Source organism: Lampetra fluviatilis, chromosome 5 (genome assembly GCF_964198595.1).
Source record: "Lampetra fluviatilis chromosome 5, kcLamFluv1.1, whole genome shotgun sequence".
In the NCBI taxonomy this organism is placed as follows: domain Eukaryota; kingdom Metazoa; phylum Chordata; class Hyperoartia; order Petromyzontiformes; family Petromyzontidae; genus Lampetra; species Lampetra fluviatilis.
In genome coordinates this window covers 694301-713210 of record NC_136279.1, presented here as the reverse complement: position 1 = coordinate 713210, position 18910 = coordinate 694301, and the positions used below count along the sequence as shown (strand labels likewise).

The following is an 18910-nucleotide window of genomic DNA, read 5'->3' as shown; positions in this document are numbered from 1 at the left end:
CGCACGGCGCGTACAGACACGCACACGCACGGTGCGTACAGACACGCACACGCACGGCGCGACAGACACACACACGCACGGCGCGACAGACACACACACGCACGGCGCGACAGACACACACGCACGGCGCGACAGACACGCACACGCACGGCGCGACAGACACGCACACGCACGGTGTGTACAGACACGCACACGCACGGCGCGTACAGACACGCACACGCACGGTGCGTACAGACACGCACACGCACGGCGTGTACAGACACGCACACGCACGGCGTGTACAGACACGCACACGCACGGCGCGTACAGACACGCACACGCACGGCGCGTACAGACACGCACACGCACGGCGCGTACAGACACGCACACGCACGGCGCGTACAGACACGCACACGCACGGTGCGTACAGACACGCACACGCACGGCGTGTACAGACACGCACACGCACGGTGCGTACAGACACGCACACGCACGGCGTGTACAGACACGCACACGCACGGCGCGTACAGACACGCACACGCACGGCGCGTACAGACACGCACACGCACGGCGCGTACAGACACGCACACGCACGGCGCGTACAGACACGCACACGCACGGCGCGTACAGACACGCACACGCACGGTGCGTACAGACACGCACACGCACGGCGTGTACAGACACGCACACGCACGGCGCGTACAGACACGCACACGCACGGCGCGTACAGACACGCACACGCACGGCGCGTACAGACACGCACACGCACGGCGCGTACAGACACGCACACGCACGGTGCGTACAGACACGCACACGCACGGTGCGTACCCACGGCAGCGCCTGCGTGCCTATGCACCGTGGTGGCCGCGGATTCCGAGCGCAGCGCTTTCCCCGCTCACGGCGCCCCCCCTCCCCACCCCCCAGGTGCGACTTTGATGACACGGCACAGTACTCCATCTCGGCCATAAACGTCAAGGGCGAGGCTTCGTGCTTCGCCTCGCTCGTCGTCAAACGTGAGCCCCCACAGCCCCCCCCCCCCAAACAGCCCCCCACAGCCCCCCCCCCAACCCCGCCCCCCCACAGCCCTGGTCACCCCACGACTGCGCCTGCGAGCACGGAGTCCGTATCATACCACGACACGTTAACGCACACACACACACATATACAGTATACTCTATGTGCAAACATTCTCCCCCTCACCGCTCATCGTCTACATTAGGACCAATATGTACACCCCGTGAATTGATGTGACGATAACGAGTAAGAGTAGATATATATTTTTTATTTGTTTCATTGATGAGGCGACCACGAGACAGTGGTGGGAAATACTCAATACCTACAGCAGGGCCCAGTTCCTCAGTAGGACAAACACTGTTGACTTCACACAAAGTGGTACTGATTTTATAGACCATGGAGGAATGATGGTCTGGGCCGGGTCCATCACTGACCAGGACTGTGCACCTGCTTCTCTTTGCTTTTGCAGGCTTCAGGGGAGCTCTGGAGGAAGGTTCTGGATACCACGAAGGTCTGTGCTGCCAACCACCACCCATCCATTACATCGAAACCATTGCACACCAAATGTATATTTAGAAAGTGAAGTTACGGGCCGGAATATTTCGTGTCGGTGTTGACACTGTCGTGGCCTATGACCAGTCACGTGGATGTGCCCGAACTCACCAGATCTCTCACGATGTAACATCTCTCGTAAGGTACTCCGCTGGGTCTGAAGGTTACTCACCCACGTCACCAAATCAAACCGAATTTAACTCCCTCTCGTCATCGTCATCCCGTCCATGCCGTGCCACGTAGTCTTCGCTTGCTTTTTTTACTTCGCAAAACTTCGTTTTTTTTCATGACAAAAACCGAAATTGTTTCTTCTCATCCCCATGAGCAGTGTCCACGATGATCCCATCCTACTTCGACATCCACCTCATGGACAAGTTTCAGGTGTCGTTCGGCAAGGAGGGCGACACGCTGAGCCTGGGCTGCACCGTGCTGCTCCAGCCCAGCATCCCCGGATTCCACCCGACGCTGGAGTGGTACCGCGACGGTCAGCACCGACTCCCACCGCACATGGTCTCTCGCCCAATGCAGCAAGTCGGTTGCTCAGCGAGGCTTCTCTGGATAATGGGCATCATTGTTATTGAGTAGGCCACATGGTGACAAAAGCGTTTTGTCTCGATGAGGCCGTCTAGCTCAGGGGCCGGAGCACCGAGTAAGGGCTGCCGAGATGGTGGCTTCAAGTCTAAGTTCCAGTCATCCACGAATAATGTCTGTGAGTTTCAGACAATCACATCCTAGGGGTGTCGTTAAGGCCATGCGTTACTGCGGTATATTGGTGTGTATGTATTGGCATGTATATTTCGCGGTGGTGGTGGCAGTAGTGGAGATGGCAGTGACAGTGGTGGCGGTGGTGATGGTGGTGACGGTGGTGATGGTGTTGGTGGTGGCGGCAATTTTGGTGATGGTGGCGGTGGCGGTGGTGTGTGTAGATGTGCTCCTGGAGGATTCCAAGTGGGTGGAGACGAGCCGCGTTGGCGAGCGGGGCACCATCACGCTGCGCCACCTCAACAAGGAGGACGAGGGCCTCTACACGCTGCGCGTCGTTGCCGGACTCTCCTACGACCAGTACAGCGCCTACGTCTTCGTCCGCGGTGAGGGTCCATTCGCGCGTGTGCGTGTGTGCGTGTGTGTGCACGTGTGTGTGTGTGTGTGTGCGTGCGTGTGTGCATGTGTGTGCGTGCGTGTGTGTGTGTGCAGTGGTTATGGGGAGCGGTAGTGTAGTGGTTAGCGCTGCGCTATGAACCTGGCGACCCGAGTTCGATTTCTGCTCACGGCCAACACCAGTGACGATTATCTGAACCGGTACGGGCCTCCCCTAGGTCGACTCAGCCTGAAATGAGTACCTGGTGTGAACATCGCCACTGGGGAGACAAAGGCGGTCTGGCGTGGTGCTGGCCACCCACCCCCTCGTGTACCGTTCCGGCCTTCATAGGTGCTCGCTAACAGCACTTGCCCCTACAGTCTGTTAAGGCTACACGGGGGATCTTTGTCTTTGTGCAGTGGTTAGTGTGCCGCGCTACAAACCCAGCGACCCGAGTTCAATTCCCACTCATCACCGATAACGGTGGAGAATATCTGAGCTGGTCCTGGGCCTCACCGAGGTCGGCTCAGCCTCAAATGAGTACCTGGTGCGATATGTGAAAACAGCCACTCAGGAGATAAAGGCTGCCGATGTGCGGTGCTAGCCAGTGGGGACACTGTCTCGTGTGCCGTCGCGGCCTTTGTAGGTGCTCGCGAACAGCACTTCCCCCAAGAGTCTGTTAAGGTTACACGGGGGATCTTTGTCTTTTTGTTGGTGTGCACGCACAACGCATTTAGACGATTGTGAGGGGGGCGGTGCTCATCTCTTCGCCAGTGGTGACACTGCCACATGCCCGCAGTGGGAGCAGTCAACCTAAAGGAGAACAATTCAGAGCTATCGAAAAGAGTTGAGGCCTCGGTGATGGAAGTGTGAATGGTGCCACATATTTAGGCCCAGATGAAGTGAACAAGCAGAGATGTGGACCCATGTTCAAGATCATGTTATGTAATTGGGGTCACATCTTTGCACGTTCAAAATGTCCAACTTTTTTTTAATTAATTGAACACATTGATGTAAGAATGCATCCTGTTGTTGAATTAACATCTAATGGGTCACCCTCCAGACTTGCCCCACCGGAGACAAAAAATCACTACGCAACTGTTCATTCGCAGCAGACGCGTCCCCTGCCCGGTAAGCACCTGACCACGCGACGTGTCTGTGTGCCCCCCCCCCCGTGCCAGACGGGAAGACGGAGGTGGAGGGGGCGCCAGGCGCCGCGCTCGAGGTGGCGTGTGAGGACGTCAACAAGGATTACGTCATCGTCACCTGGAAGCACCCGAGCGACGATCACGGCAGTCCCGTCATCGGCTACTTCGTGGACCGGTGAGACGCCGACGTCTGCCGACTCGGGGCTGGGGTCGTCACCTGATCTGCTTTGCTCAGGAGGCAGCTGTCGTGGGAAATCTGTAGGTCTTCCCTTGCTTTGCTAGGTCAATCAAACACCACTCAAGAAAATGTGTTTAACTGTAATGGGTGAATAAGTGGGTGGGTGGGTGGATGGGTGAGTGGGTGGGCGAGCTAGTGAGTAGGTGGGTGAGTGGCAGAGGGGGGTTGCCACCTGTCCTGCTTTTCCCAGGATCACCTTCTTGTTGAGGTAGCCGTCCTGGAAAATGTGTTCAGCGAATTTTTTCCAGGAACATGAAAACCCCCCCCCCCCCCATAAAACAACCAAAACCCCGTTAAGCCGTGCGTGCGTCCGAGCGTGTGTGTCCCACGGCTGGGACCGCCCGACCCGAGCCACCGTGACCTGTGACCCGTGCCGCGCTGCCTCCCCTCGCGCCGGCGCCAGGCGGGAGGTGGGCACCGACCAGTGGGTGCAGTGCAATGACGCGCCCGTGCGGTTCGCGCGCCTGCCCGTCACGGGGCTGGCCGAGGGACACTCCTACGAGTTCCGCGTGCGAAGCGTCAACTCCCGCGGCGTGGGCCCTGCCTCCCGCTCCTCGGAGCCCGTGCTCGTCGCCGACCCCTCCGCCCGCGCTCACCGCAAAGGTCACCCCCCCCCCCCCCCCGGTGGGGAAGCAAGGGCTCGGGGTCACGGGCACTGAGCCGGCACCACAGAGAACCTCCTGGGGTTGGTTTTGACATCTGCCGCCCACGTTGCAACTGGCTTGTCGAGTGGAGCGAGTTGGTGGTCTCAGCCCAGTCCTGCGGGCACCAGGGATCTCAACACAATCCCCTCGAGACTCCCTCGCAAGCCACTTAGGCTTTCCTCCAAAGCATTGCAGTGTCTTCACTGCAATGCTTTGGAGGAAGAATTGTTTTTTCTCATTAATGAACCTCCCGATTTGTGTTGCACAGTCTACGCACACCCAGCCCAGGCATCTGCCAGGAGAGAGCGATTCGTTTCGTTGAGTTCATTCTTCAATTATTGCATTGGGGTCCGCTGTTCAGAGTTTTTTTGGTAATTCAATCTTCTATTAAAATACAAAGCACAACTGCTTTATAATTGTAATATTAAACGTCATCTATATGGGGGGGGGGGGGGGGTTCGTACACTTTGTTGAGAATCAGTCTCACGCTTTGCTCTCGCTTTCACAGAGATGCCGGCTGCACCGTGGACCGGGCAGATTATGGTCACGGAGGAGGAGCCGGAAGGTACGAGTGCGGTCATCTCGCCCAGGGCGCCGCGTGTGCATGCTCACCCGTTCGCGTTGTCGCGTCCAGAGGGAGCGCCGGTCTGAGACTGGCGCAGTGCGTAAGCCGCTGTGTATCAGTAGAGGAGCCCTCAGTGTTGCTAAGGGACAGGTGTATGAGGAAGGGGTATCGGGTGAGTGGGATGGGCTGCCATATGATTGGTGAGGGTAAAGGTGCAGCCCTGCAATGTTTTGCTCACGTCCCCTCGTGGAGGAAGGGCCTCCTTAAGACAGACTTTAAAATCGCAATGACAAAGGAAGTTTCTAAGGCGCATCGCAGGGTAGGGTGAGCGACTTGGACGTAAGAAATATCATGCAGCACTAAAGCACCTCCGATTGGCTACGTGCAGTGCAAATGTAGTTCAATATATATATATAAGTGCACAGCAGTGCCGAGGTAAATCAGAAGTGTGCAGGTGCAGGAGAAGGGGAGGCCATGAGGGGCAGGCGTTTTGAGTGGCACCCAGACGCCGGTGGCCGAGAGGAAGCCAAGACCTGATGCCAGGTGGTCGGACACAGTCAGAGCAGACCTCGCCGCTTGGGTGTCAACTTTGCACGGGTTCAGCAGTTTATCAGCAGCAGCAGCAGCAGGGGTAGAGGGAGGGATTGCGATGGTGCCGTGGGATCATCAGCGGCGCTTCTGGCCGTGCTGACCGCGTGTGCAGAGGGGACTATCCCGGGCCCGCCCACGGCGCTCTCTGTCACCGAGGCCACCAAGGACTACGTGGTGCTCTCTTGGAAGCCGCCATCTCTGCGGGGCAGCGAGGGCCTCGTCTACTACGTGGAGAAGGTAGCGCCTCGTCCCCGATTGAGATCCGCACGTGTACCACAGTGGCGCTTTGCCCCAAATCGAAATATGTTTTTTTCTGATTTTATGAACGAAAAGACACAAATTCGCCCGTTTTCCCATTTAAAATAGGTAAATTTCAAAATATCATTGTCCTGGTCACAAAAGTTTGTGGGGAATAATAGCCTTTTTCTATACCTTTTAGGCATAAGCAATTGCGAAATAACACTTACTACCCAGGAACAAAAACTGTGTTACATAGTGTAATGGCGAGACGGAGAAGCAAGGGTGGTGCATGGACAGCGTGGAGGCCGACTGACTGCGCGTGCCCCTCCCCTCCAGATGGTGGGCTCGTCGGGCCTGTGGCAGCGCGAGAACCTGGAGATGCCGCTCAAGTCTCCGCGCTATGCCACCTTCAGCCTGGACGCGGGCGAGGCCTACCACTTCCGCGTGCGTGCCAGCAACTCGTGCGGGATCAGCGAGCCCTCGGAGGCCACGGGCCCCGTCAGCGTTGGGGACCGGCTGGGTGAGTGCGGGTCCACCGCACGCGATGCGGCTCTCCCGGTGTTTGTTTGTGGTTATTTGTTTATTTAATTCAACCCAGATAAGAGCTCAAGGGACCGGGAGAGTCTCAGTTGCCAGCGTCGTGCTCCGCTCGGACGGAGAGTCGTGGCCTTGCCCCTCGACTCCGCGCGTGTGCACACTCCATGAGCGCGCACGGTCCGCGCGGTCTCCCACGCTGCGCCCTATTCCCACCGTGGCTCTCTCCATAGCCTATGCTGCCGATCTCTGTCTTTTGCCACCATCGTTGTCGTCGTGTTGTTCGTTCTCTGCGGCGTTTTCGAACTCATTTCCTCCACCGACGGTTATAGTCTCTTCGCAATTGGATTTTACTTCCGAGATGGAGCGCCGCTCTCGCTTCATAGACGAGGTCAGCGGCCGCTGTAGCTCTGCTCGCTTCCTCTGCCGACGAGAAGCCGAGGCCGCCAGCCCGCACCGTGCGGCGAGGCCCAGGCCGGCGGCCTCCCTCTCCCCGCCACTGAAACTCGCTCCACTTCGACTGCGAGCCGCAGATGTGCCTGGGGCACCGTCGCGGCCGCTGGCCACGCGCAACACCAAGACGTCGGTGCAGCTGGCGTGGGATGCCGTCGAGACGGAGGGCGAGCTGCTTGGCTACTACGTGGACGCACGTGAAGAGGGCACCGGCGTCTGGGTGCCCTGCAACAACAAGCCCATCCAGGGCACCAGGTGCCACACACGCAGGGGCAGCACTCGTACGGTCACGTGTCCTCCTGCGCACGGGGGAACAAAAATACATCGGCCGACATACATTGGTCGCTTGCGTGGCGGCTCTCAACTCGGCCTCGGTTCCCCGCAGGTTCATCGCGCAGGGGCTGACGACGGGGAAGCGCTACGAGTTCCGCGTGAAGGCCATCAACGCGGCCGGGCCGGGCCCCCACTCGCCCAGCTCGGAGCCGATCACCGTCTACTCGGCCATCAGTGAGCGCCACCCACTCCACCACCACCAACACCACGACCACCTCCACCATCAGCTGCTGCAAGCACTGTGGGTTATATTGCTTTTATTTAGTTGATAATTGATTATATTCGTTTAGAGGTAGAGACGTGTCATTGTCACGACTCTACCGCGCTGCTCACACCGCTGCTGAGAGGGGAGTTTGGTACTTGGCCTGCGATTTGACCTTCGCATTAACGTAGACCAGGCACGTTGGAAGAGTTAGTATATCGACCTGCCGACAGACTGCCGATAGACTAACAGTGGTACTGCTGACAGTGGTAGGAGTCCTCTATCTAAGACAACTGAACCTGAATATTTATGATCTCATCAGATCTCAGAAGCCAAGCAGACTTGGATATGAGATTGGAAATACCATACAAGTTGTTGTAGGCATGGACTGCGAGGTAGCCAATACAGTGTATAGCATGACAGCAATGGATTCATGAATCTATCTGTGCAGAGCTTTCAATAATACCCCCTCGTATGCGTGGTGGGTTGTCTCCGCGTACTCCTCCCACGCGAAACTACACAATGAGACATCATCATGAGGCAGAGGGTGGAACGTGTCGCGTGTTCTAGCGCCGTTATCCTGCCAGCGTGTGCCTCGTCATCACGGCCAGAACACGAGCAGCCGTCCGTCATTGGCAGCCCTTTGACTAAGTCACGTGTAGGCCGTCAACGCACCGCGAATGCGGCCCAGCTGTGAACGCACGTACTGCTCCTCGCTTGTTGTCCTCCCCCCCACACCTCCCACTAGCACGGTAGGCTACGTACGGTCACAACAGAAGTTCAACATACATCAGTGTTCTTCACTCGTTCTCAGAGCCGGGGCCACTTTCGCCGATAAGACATCATGAGCGTGAGGGCCGCCACACATTTGAAACCCCTGGGGGTTTGACAGCACGATGAGGATGATGATGGGCGGTGTTTTCACTCGCTGTGTATTGTCGGGGGCCCCACTAAAGGCCACCAGGGGCCGCGAGTGACCGCCGGACCTTCCGATGAAGAACACTTACATACATACACATTCATCTTACATACCCACACATTCATCTTACATACACACACATTCATCTTACATACACACGCATTCATCTTACATACACACACATTCATCTTACATACACACACATGCATCTTACACACACACACATAATCATCTTACATACACACACATTCATCTTACATACACACACATTCATCTTATATACACGTTCATCTTACATATATACACATTCATCTTACATACATACACAATCATCTTACATACACACACATTGATCGTACACACACACACGTTCATCGCCATCCCCTCCGCTATGTTGCGGTGTCATTGTAACATCCGTCTCTTTGCCAGGAGGTGGCATTCTGGACGGTAAGTCCTCCCGTCTACCACCATAAGCACCGCCGGTGCCCACCACCACCACCACCACCGTCTAACCGCACGCCCGCCACTCGCGACGCCTTCCCCCAACGCCGCAGTGCGGACACAAACTCGCCGCCTGCCACAGCCGATGTGCCGTGGCCGTGTTGCTTTGCTCAAATCACGGGAGGCAAAGTTCGGTCACGAGAGCGCCATTGGGAGGCCCGTGCAGACATCATTGTTGTTGGGCCCTCCCCCATCATATTTAATTGCAGACACGCTTTAAGAAAAGAGATAGGGGTGTACTTAGATGAGAAAAATATAGCAAAACTTAGTGGGATGAGAGATGAAGACAAGATAGTGATGAGATACATTAATGGGCTCGTTATGGTATAATTATCTGGTTGTGTTAGGATTTGACGATGAGCTGCTATTGGATGCACCCCCATTGTTCATGTATCGAGGCCTCCTTGAGCCGCTTGAAGCCCCACACTTTTACGTTGTGAGCGCCGAGCGCCACCACTGGGAGAACGTGACAGAGTGCCAACGGTGTCATCTGCACTGTCGTTGTACGTGTGGCCTTATCACTTGTGTCAAGTCCACAGCTGTAACACACGGCCACACACTCTGAAGATCCGCCCACGGTATCTGCAGTCACTTTTATCACTGCTGGACAATTATTGCAATGCTGAATTCTCAGGAACATAAATATTAAAAACTACCCGCAAATGACACTTGTTAGTGCCAATAACCTTACCATTACGTGAGCATAATGAACACAAGCCGCGAGTAATTGATGATTACGTGCACAGAAAGATGAATGAGCACAATTGATCACTTCCATGTGCAACCTTCCAACTGACTAAAGGAGTGACAATTGTAGTTTGCACTTTGCCCAGACTCCGCCCTTCCTGTCATTTTAACAACTTCGCAAGCAGAAAGCAATTCCTGAGAACCCAGTTTGCACGTTTTAATCACCGCAATGTAAGACTACTTTTTAAAGCACAAAGCGCGTTCACCTCACCACGGCCTTCGTTTGCTTCAGTCACTCTGCTGCTGCGTGCCTCGCACTCCTCCGGGCGATTCTCTCCTCCCGCAGCCGCAGGGGGCACCCGTCTAGAACCACCACGACGGTTCTAGACGGCTCCGTCCCGCACAACGCGGCGGCGGCGGTGGCCTCCCTGCGGTCACCGCTGCGTGCCGCGTGGCCACGGCAGCAGCCGCCACGCACGCGCTCTCAGTGTGCCCCTGTCACAGCGTCAGGTTCACTTGGCCGCAAGAGCCGCCCTCGTGTTTGTCTACGCAACCTGAGCACCTCCCCTCCCATCCTGCAAAACACGTGACACCCCCCCACCCCCCACAGCGAATTGATGAGTTGTTATCATTCAGCGTTACGATTTACGTAATGTTCACCATCACATTGGTATTGTTCACCATGTGTTCTGCCTGGTTTGAGTCGTGTCCGTTGCACCATTATTCGAACTGTAAAATTGTGTCGTCGTTTGTATGAATTGTGAATCGTCAATTGTTACGCGTACAATGTGAGGTGTCCACCGTGAGATTAAGGATCGATTGAAATCTCCGAATCAATTGGCCGACTCATACCTGGTGGGCCTCCCACTCTTCGACGCGCTCCCCAACACTCCTCCACCTCCTCGCTAACGACATCTCCCACCCACCACCGCTCTCCACCTCTCGACCCCTCTCCGCCGCTCAGCTCGCTCGTCGCCGCCCAGCAGCCTCACGCTGCTGGCGAGCCGCAGCGACGCGATGCTGCTGGGCTGGAAGGCCCCGCACTTCAGCGGGGGCGCCGACGTGACGGGCTACTACGTGGACTTCCGCGAGGTGGACGGCGACGCCGTGGGGCCGTGGCGTGAGGCCAACGCGCGGCCCGTCCCCGAGCAGCTCCTCTGGGTGAGCGCCGTGGGCCGTCGCCCGGAGCGTCGCCGCTGCGCCACGTTCCGCCGTCGCTCCCTCGCGCTCTCGGGTCGTGTCCCCGGGACGCGCAGCGAACCCCAATGCTGTTCCTGAAGAAGATCCCAGCACGTGGAGTGAAACGTCGGACATCGTGCCGAGACAACGCGGGCGGTGGAACCCGAGCGCAGTGCGGAGACGAACAGCATGGTCCCCGTGGGACGGACTGTGGTTAAGGCAATGGGCGTTACATCGCGATCTCTCTCCCAAGTGTCTTCTGCGATCCGGAATTAGTGAGGACGCATCTCCATTTATTTCTTGGCTCCGTCACGATCCGATGAAAGGCATCTCGTGCATTTCACTAATGCCCATATCTCGATAGTTTTATTGTCAAGATTAACAATTGTAATTATTTTTAAAAAAGTGTTTGTAATTAAATAAACGTTGCGCCGTATGGCAGCACGGTCGGAATGCGCGGGTGTCTAGGCTCGTGGCCCACAACAGAGGGACGGCCTTGCCAGCCTGCTGCGTCGTCGCAACGCTCACTCGCCGTCCCTGCTCCCCTTCGCAGATCTCGCACCTGCAGGAGGGCGTCGAGTACCAGTTCCGCGTGCGCGCCGTCAACCTCGCCGGAGTGAGCCTCCCGTCGGTGGCCAGCGCGGGCTTCCTCTGCGAGGAGTGGACCATGCCTACGCCCGGTGCGGCACCACCCCCGTGACCCCCACTAACAACTATGATACCTCTATGACTGACTCGAGCAAAATCCAGGAAAACCTGTCCCAGCAGCTTGCACCGTGACCCCAGAACGTCGATGTTTGGGCATCAGTCTTGTGGCTGTCTCGAGAGGGCGACACGGCGTTAAGTCGATAACAATAGCAACGATAACAACAACAACAACGATAACAACAATAACAACAATAACAACGATAACAACAACACCTCCAGCGGTGATGGCCGTGTCGCAGCGATGACCAGGCAACGCACGTGGGAAGTCCAGTCGCCCGCTGTGCACCACCGCTCGTTTGCGCTTTCACTTTAAAGTTTGTTTTTACATCTATAATTGTAAGGATGCTTTGATGTTGTCTGCCGGCCGAGTCGCCCTTCAAAAATAGATTCTTAGCTCGATGGGATTTTCCCGGGAAATAAACTCCTGATTCTGACTTTTGTCAGGACCGTCGTACGATCTCATCGCCTCGGAGGTTCGCGAGGACTCGCTGCTGCTGCAGTGGCGGGCGCCGCTGTACGTGGGCGCGGGCGCCGTCACGGGCTACTGGGTGGACGTGTGCGAGGCGAGCTGCGTGCACAGCGAGGGCGCCTGGGCCACCGTCAACCAGCAGCTCGTGCAGCACAACCACATGCGGGTGAGCGGGGCGCCGGCAGCTCGGCACGTGCGGACCCCCCCCCCACCCCCCCCGGAGTGACCCGCTCACTGTGCGGCGGCGAGGGGGCGCGGGGAGAGAGAGGGGCTCGGCACGTGAGGTCGATGGTTCACGGGTAAATAAGTAAAATAAATAACGCCGTGGTTTTATTTTGTGGTGATCCGGCCGGGTGGCCCAGCAGGTAGAGTGAGCGGCTCGCCATCGGAAGGTTGAAATCCTAGCTGGGGGTTGACTAAGCCCATCGGCCTTCTGGGGTCGATAAAGTGAGTCGATACTTTGTGGAGAAGTCAACATTGGTGGTCCTATGACTGTACTCGCACCCGCTATAGGAATGTGGAATTTCACCCATTGATCCAGAGCTGGGAGATAAGCACCACCTCGGTGCTCATTTGAGTAGAAATCACTTCGCCCAGCACCTCTACGGAGCTGGCTCAGTGGTTTGACGCAGCCACTGTGAGCCCCTAGCCACCTATAAACATGCACAGATTTAACAATATGTCTCAGCACTTTTCTCAGCATAACTCAGGTTTGTTTGAACGTTGTTTAGACTCAGCATTCTTAATTGAGTGTCAATGAATGGCTCACACTCTCAGTACTTTGCGCACAAAATGTGCTGAGCTGCTGATGCATACGAGCTGAGCGATGCATGCCCCAGCCCTCGGAGGTGGTGGATAATTGTTATTTGCCCAGGATAACCTCCACTGAGTCTCAAGACTATTTGTCAGCAGGGTCCTGCTTTAGGACATTTGACCAGTTCCACGAAGCACCGCCCAGCTCCGTGCGGGGAGGTCACGGGAGAACCCGGAGACAACGCATGACGCTTGCAACGGGATAACCGCTCGCAGCTCCGCACAGATGGATTCAATCCGTTGCTGCATTGCCATCTCCTGGCCACCTCGCTACCAAACCCTGGTATTCCCAGGCAGTCTCCCATCTGAGCGCTAACCAGGCTCAGGCCTGCAGAGCCTCTGAGATCTGACGGGATTGGGCGCACTCAGGGCGGTTGGGTCCAGCGGTGCCGAGCGGCGTCACGGGGGTCGCGCAGCGCTTGGTTTGGGGGGGGGGGGGGGGGCGCCGCTCCGCGACCGCAGCGGCGACTCGCGAGCCCTCGGTGCGAGAAATACAAGTTGCTGTTGTTGTTGTTGTGGCGCGAGGCCTGGATGGGGAGTTGGGCGCCGTGGCGATGCTGGGGAGGGAACCGTCGCGCTGTGAGCCTCTCCGGCCGCTCTTGGCTCGCTCACGAGGATTCCCGGAGTGGCCCCGAGGGGACCTCCTGGGAGGGCCCCTAGCTGAGTGGAGCGCGGTGTCGCCGCTGTCGCCGCTGTCGCCGCTCTCCCCGCAGGTGACGGGGCTGGAGGAGGGGAAGAGCTACGTGCTGCGCGTGCGAGCGGAGAACGCGGCGGGCGTCGGGAAGTCCTCGAATGTCACGGAGCCCATCCTGGCTCGGACGCCAGCCGGTGAGTGAGCGGGAGAGCAGAGTTCCATTCCTGCTCACGGTCAACACCAGTGGCGATTATCATAACTGGTCATGGCTCCCCTTAGGTGGACTCTGCCTTCACTGAGTACTTGGTGCAGTGTGTTGACAGTGGTGTTGATGGTGATGATGATGTTGATGATGATGATGGTGGTGTTGATGATGATGATGGTGGTGTTGATGATGATGTTGATGTCGTTGATGACGGTGGCGGTCACGATGGCGGCGACGTTGGCCGTGTCTACAGGAACGAGCGAGATCGTCGCGGACGTGGACGACGACGGCAACATCTTCCTGGAGCTGTCGTGCGCACAGCTGGACGAGAACTCCAAGTTCAAGTGGTCCAAGGAGTACGAGGAGCTCGTCGACTCTGGGCGCGTGTCCGCTCGGACCGTGGGAGACAAGTACGTGCCTCGCCAGCCGCGTCGCGCCCCCCCCCCCCCCACGACGAGCCTGTGCACGCGAGGGGCCGATGCAGCCGGGCCCACGCCCAGCAGCGGCTCCGTCTTGGCAGGAGCGACGGAGAGTCGCCGAACTCTCAGACTGAGGGCCCGTCCGTGGCTCCAGCGGCCTCCATCTCATTCGGTCCCATCCCCTCCTCCTTAGGCCCCACGCTCCGTACGAGGGTTCTTGAGTCATTCCTCGGGAGGGATCGTTCCCGTGGTTGAGGTGGTTTCCTCTTGCCTTCTGCGACGTGTCCTTTTGGGAGTGTTCCATCTGCCGGCTTTCATAGGCGCTGCTCACTCACAGCGCTTGCCCCAAGAGTCTGTTGAGGCCACGTGGCGGGGGATCTTCGTCTTTTGTGGCACACAGAGGCCGGCTGTACTTCGCCGACGCGACGGAGGAGGACCTGGGCGTCTACTCGTGCATCGTCACCGACACCGACGGCATCTCCTCCAGCTTCGTGCTCGACAAGGACGGTGGGCAAGCACGCGGGCGTGCGCGGGATGACGCGAGCGAGTGAGTGAGCGTGTGAGTGAGTGAGCGAGTGAATGAGTGAGTGAGTGAGCGAGTGAGTGAGTGAGTGAGTGAGCATGTGAGTGAGTGAGCGAGTGAGTGAGTGAGTGAGTGAGTGAGTGAGCGAGTGAGTGAGTGAGCGTGTGAGTGAGTGAGCGTGCGAGTGAGTGTATGAGCGTGTGAGTGAGCGAGTGAGGGAGTGAGTGAGCGTGTGAGTAAGTGAGCGTGCGAGTGAGTGAGCGAGTGAGTGAGTGAGCGTGCGAGTGAGTGAGTGTGAGTGAGTGTATGAGCGAGTGAGTGAGCGAGCGAGTGAGTGTGTGAGCGTGTGAGTGAGTGAGTGTGTGAGCGTGTGAGTGAGTGAGTGTGTGAGTGAGTGAGTGTGTGAGCGTGTGAGTGAGTGAGTGTGTGAGCGTGTGAGTGAGTGAGTGTGTGAGCGTGTGAGTGTGTGAGCGTATGAGTGAGTGTGTGAGTGATTGAGCGTGTGAGTGAGCGTGTGAGTGAGTGAGCGTGTGAGTGAGTGAGTGAGCATGCGTGGGGTGACGTGAACGTGGGAGACAGCGAGTGAGCGGGGTGACGTGAGCCAAGGGCGGTTTGAGGGATGCGTTGTTCATGCTGCAGATCATCATCATTGAGGTCACAGACAATCACCGTCTACATTATCATCGTCATTGAAAGCATCATAGTCATGGTGATCATCATCTTCATCATTTACAATATCTTTAGCAATATCTTCTTCATCATTGACAATATCTTTAGCAACATCATCATCATCATTGATATCATGCACCATGGATCTCCCTTGTTAAATAGCCAGGAAATTACCTAAAAGGCCCTCTCCCTGTAAGAGATCAATTACACTCAACACTCAATGTCGTCATCATCGTGGCAACCATCAGCATAGTCTTTTAATCCGTTAATGCATCATCATCTTGGATCCTGATAACTATTCTGCATTTGTGTTCAGCTATAGAACATATTGCTTGCATGTTTTAGCAGTGCCGATAATTATGCGATAATTATTTGATTGCGACTGCAAGTAAGAATGTCCGTTTGCAAGCTCGGCATTCTCTAGCACGTGCCCCGTTTCACCGTGCTGAGTCTGCGGCGCTGCCGCAGAGGAAAACGCAGTATCTCCATTAAACAGGCAACGTTATCAACATTTCAAAGATATTTAATCATTTATTTTACCAATAAGAGGGGGGATATTTTGGGTAAGGCGTCACTTGTCAGTTCTGTCCGTATGAAAAATGTCCAAATGAAAGTGAAATATTTGCTTAAATTCTGATCTAACGTGCATTGATAAAAGTATGTTTATTGAACCAGCTGAGAACTCACGAGACCAGGAGACATTCATTTGCAAGCGTGACCTGGCTCACCAGAATAACCCAGCACTGACATTGAGTACAGCCATGAAGCAAATCTAAATCAGAGCAACAACAACCACATTCGCTTTGCAGGAGAAATAATACTAAGTGACTGCACACATATCAATATAACAATAAACAAAACACTTCTTCGAATTAAATTTGGCTCAGCCAATTACCGTTAAACTGTTTATAGTACAATTAAGACACAGACACATTAAACATACATAGGATGGTTATTGCAGTAGTATGTAGACAGACAAAGGCTTTGTGTGGTATAGACATTGTGTATAGACAGTGTGTATAGACGTGGTACTTGGTATCCAACCCTCAACCCTAAACTCTCACGCCGCGTGCTTCTCGCCCTAACGCGTCGCGCGCCTTGCCCCCACAGAGCTGCAGCGGCTGAAAGAGATCAGCCACGAGCGCAAGCAGCCGAGTGAGTCCGGGGGAGCGCAGCGGCCGCCGCCACGACCCCCGCCTCGCACCACACGGCCCAGGGCCCCCCCCCCCCCCCAGCGCCGTCACCGACACCGTCGCTGTCGGCAGCCCGGGGAGAGCGGCCGTGACCCCCGGGAACGTCGCGGGGCGGGAGGGGTAGCGAGGGGGAACGGAGCTCGTTCCCACCACGTCTCGGCCACACTCAGAGTAACTTCGTGCTCGCTTGCTCCGTATGGCCCCAAGCCAGCGGTGGAAATTCTACATTTCCGTGACAGGGATCAGCCTGTTTACAGGGCACCACTGTAGATTCCCTGCTGTCGTTATGGCCGACTGCTGCATCTGGGGCTGGCCAACTGACAACCTCGTCTCTCCCCCTCCTATCGTGTCTGTCTCTCGTCACTCGGTTTATCAAACTGTCTGGAAATTATACTTCCGTGGGTCATGGGCTCCACTTAAAGATGTTAATCATCCTCTCAGCCTCTCGGTGTGGTCACATTGCACTCACCAAACACTCTGACACAGGGCTATTTATAAAGATCAGGGGCTTCTATTTTTACTGCAAAGTCACATCGCAATATAACACAAGCCAAAGAAAACAATGTGCATGATCTGTCGGGGCCGTGACTGAGTGTGGTTGAGTGTGGAGTGTGTGGTTAAGTCTGGTGGAGCTTGGTTGATGGTATTTGAGTCAGGGTTGATTGTGTTTCAGTTTGGTTGAGCATGTACGAGTGTTGCTCTGCGTGGCGAGGTGTGGGTGATGGTGGTTACGCTGGGGTGACTGTGATTGACCGCGGTAGATTGTAGCTCGCTGTGGCTGAGCATGACACTGCTGAGCGCCCTGGCCGTGGTCGATGATGGTGGATGGTCGATGATGGTGGATGGTGGTGGATGATGGTGTGTGATGGTGGATGATGGTTGATGACGGTGGTGGATGGTGGTTGAGTGTTGGTGCCATGTGCCTGCAGCCATCCCGCTGCTCAGCGAGCTCTCCGTGGAGCTCATGGAGAAGGGCCGCGTGCGCTTCTGGCTGCAGGCCGAGCGCCTGGGGCCCGACAGCACCGTGACCGTCGTCTTCAACGACAAGGAGCTGTCCAGCGGGGAGGTGCTGATTCGCCGAGACCCCCACCCCCCGTCCCCACCACAACCACCACCGATTCAGTTAATGTGAACAACTGGGATGGGGAATGAATTCTTATTCGGTTGAACTCAATCCCTGTCCGTTCTTACGCGCACACAATATGGTGACACCCTCTTATTGTGCGGCTTTGTTTTGGAAATGTGGGCGTCGCGCTTTAACAAGGGCGACTCGGGGGCAATGATCTCCCTCGTCCAATCATGGGGGGCGCTGCCGTCGCTGTCATGGCCGGCACGCTGGTGGCCCTGGCCGGCCCGCTGGTGGCCCTGGCCGGCACGCTGGTGGCGCTGGCCGGTTCCCGTGCTTCTGTCCTCACAGCGGGGCGCGTGGCTACGCCACAGTTAGTCGAGTACGGTGGGGTAGAGTGTGGGCACTCAGACCATTTCCAAAGATGTCTGGCCAGCTCGGCCAAGTACCCTCGAGTGGGGATGTCGAGATCTGCCTCAAATGGAGGCCGATTCTGCCCGCAGTGACGTGAGCGAGCAATTGCAGGGCTGCACCTTTACCTTTTAATCTGAGACCAGCGCCCTGGGGCCGCATGGCAAAGCTGCTGACGCAACGTGGAGCTTCCGCGCCTCCCGTCCTCTCCCTTTCTCGCCCCCCCCCCCCCCTCTGGCTCGCGGCCCCACACCACCACGCCGCGCGGTCGAGGTAGAAGTACGAGGTGAAGGTGACGCGCTCGGAGGGCCTGGTGGAGATGTTCATGGAGGAGCTGACGCAGGAGGACGAGGGGACCTACACGGTGCAGATAGAGGACGGCCGAGCGTCGGGGCAGTCCAGCCTCGTGCTCATCGGAGACGGTGAGGCACATGCGTGACACTTGCGGGACACGCATCGCACCGGCACATGCGTGACGGGTCACACCGGCGCTCCGTGTCACTCACACCCGGCTCACTCTTGCAAAAGAGGCATGAATCCTGGTCCCTCGCGTTCTCACGCGGCTACACAAATTCAACTTGACGCGCGTTGGCGACGCGGCAGCAGTGTCGCGTGCCCGGCACGAGCCCCGGTCGCTGCGGGGAATGACCTCGCGCGCCCCTCTCCAACGTCCCCCTCTGGGCAACTCGGTGCCGGGGCCCCTCCGACACGTGGGCCCTGGTGCAGCCGCACCGCCCGCACGGCCCGCTCGCTAACGCCACTGGCCAGCCACACGCACGCGATGGACATCGCGACGTGACAGACGAGACGCGCGCACACGACACGCGCGCTTGCGAGGGACGCACGCACACACAAGGCACGCGTGCGCAAGGGTCACGCGCGCCAGGCGCCATACACATCCAAATACACACGACGCCAGTAATCGCACAGCACATATATACCA

The 18910-nt window shown here is 56.9% G+C and overlaps 1 protein-coding gene across 1 annotated transcript in view; it reads left to right on the top strand.

The window, feature by feature from the left end:
- LOC144932306 (myomesin-1-like) overlaps window positions 1–18910 on the top strand; it is a 46527-nt gene that overhangs the window by 10536 nt on the left and 17081 nt on the right. Inside the window, exons 7-27 of the mRNA XM_078856246.1 lie at window positions 904–992; window positions 1463–1504; window positions 1874–2029; window positions 2472–2633; window positions 3805–3946; window positions 4413–4612; window positions 5162–5218; window positions 5922–6046; window positions 6386–6569; window positions 7117–7291; window positions 7422–7543; window positions 10643–10839; window positions 11411–11537; window positions 12010–12200; window positions 13561–13675; window positions 13940–14096; window positions 14506–14612; window positions 16408–16452; window positions 17420–17556; window positions 18245–18389; window positions 18571–18687. Of these exons, the coding sequence (XP_078712372.1) occupies window positions 904–992; window positions 1463–1504; window positions 1874–2029; window positions 2472–2633; window positions 3805–3946; window positions 4413–4612; window positions 5162–5218; window positions 5922–6046; window positions 6386–6569; window positions 7117–7291; window positions 7422–7543; window positions 10643–10839; window positions 11411–11537; window positions 12010–12200; window positions 13561–13675; window positions 13940–14096; window positions 14506–14612; window positions 16408–16452; window positions 17420–17556; window positions 18245–18389; window positions 18571–18687 (2792 nt within the window). The remainder of the gene's footprint in view (window positions 1–903; window positions 993–1462; window positions 1505–1873; window positions 2030–2471; window positions 2634–3804; window positions 3947–4412; window positions 4613–5161; window positions 5219–5921; window positions 6047–6385; window positions 6570–7116; window positions 7292–7421; window positions 7544–10642; window positions 10840–11410; window positions 11538–12009; window positions 12201–13560; window positions 13676–13939; window positions 14097–14505; window positions 14613–16407; window positions 16453–17419; window positions 17557–18244; window positions 18390–18570; window positions 18688–18910) is intronic.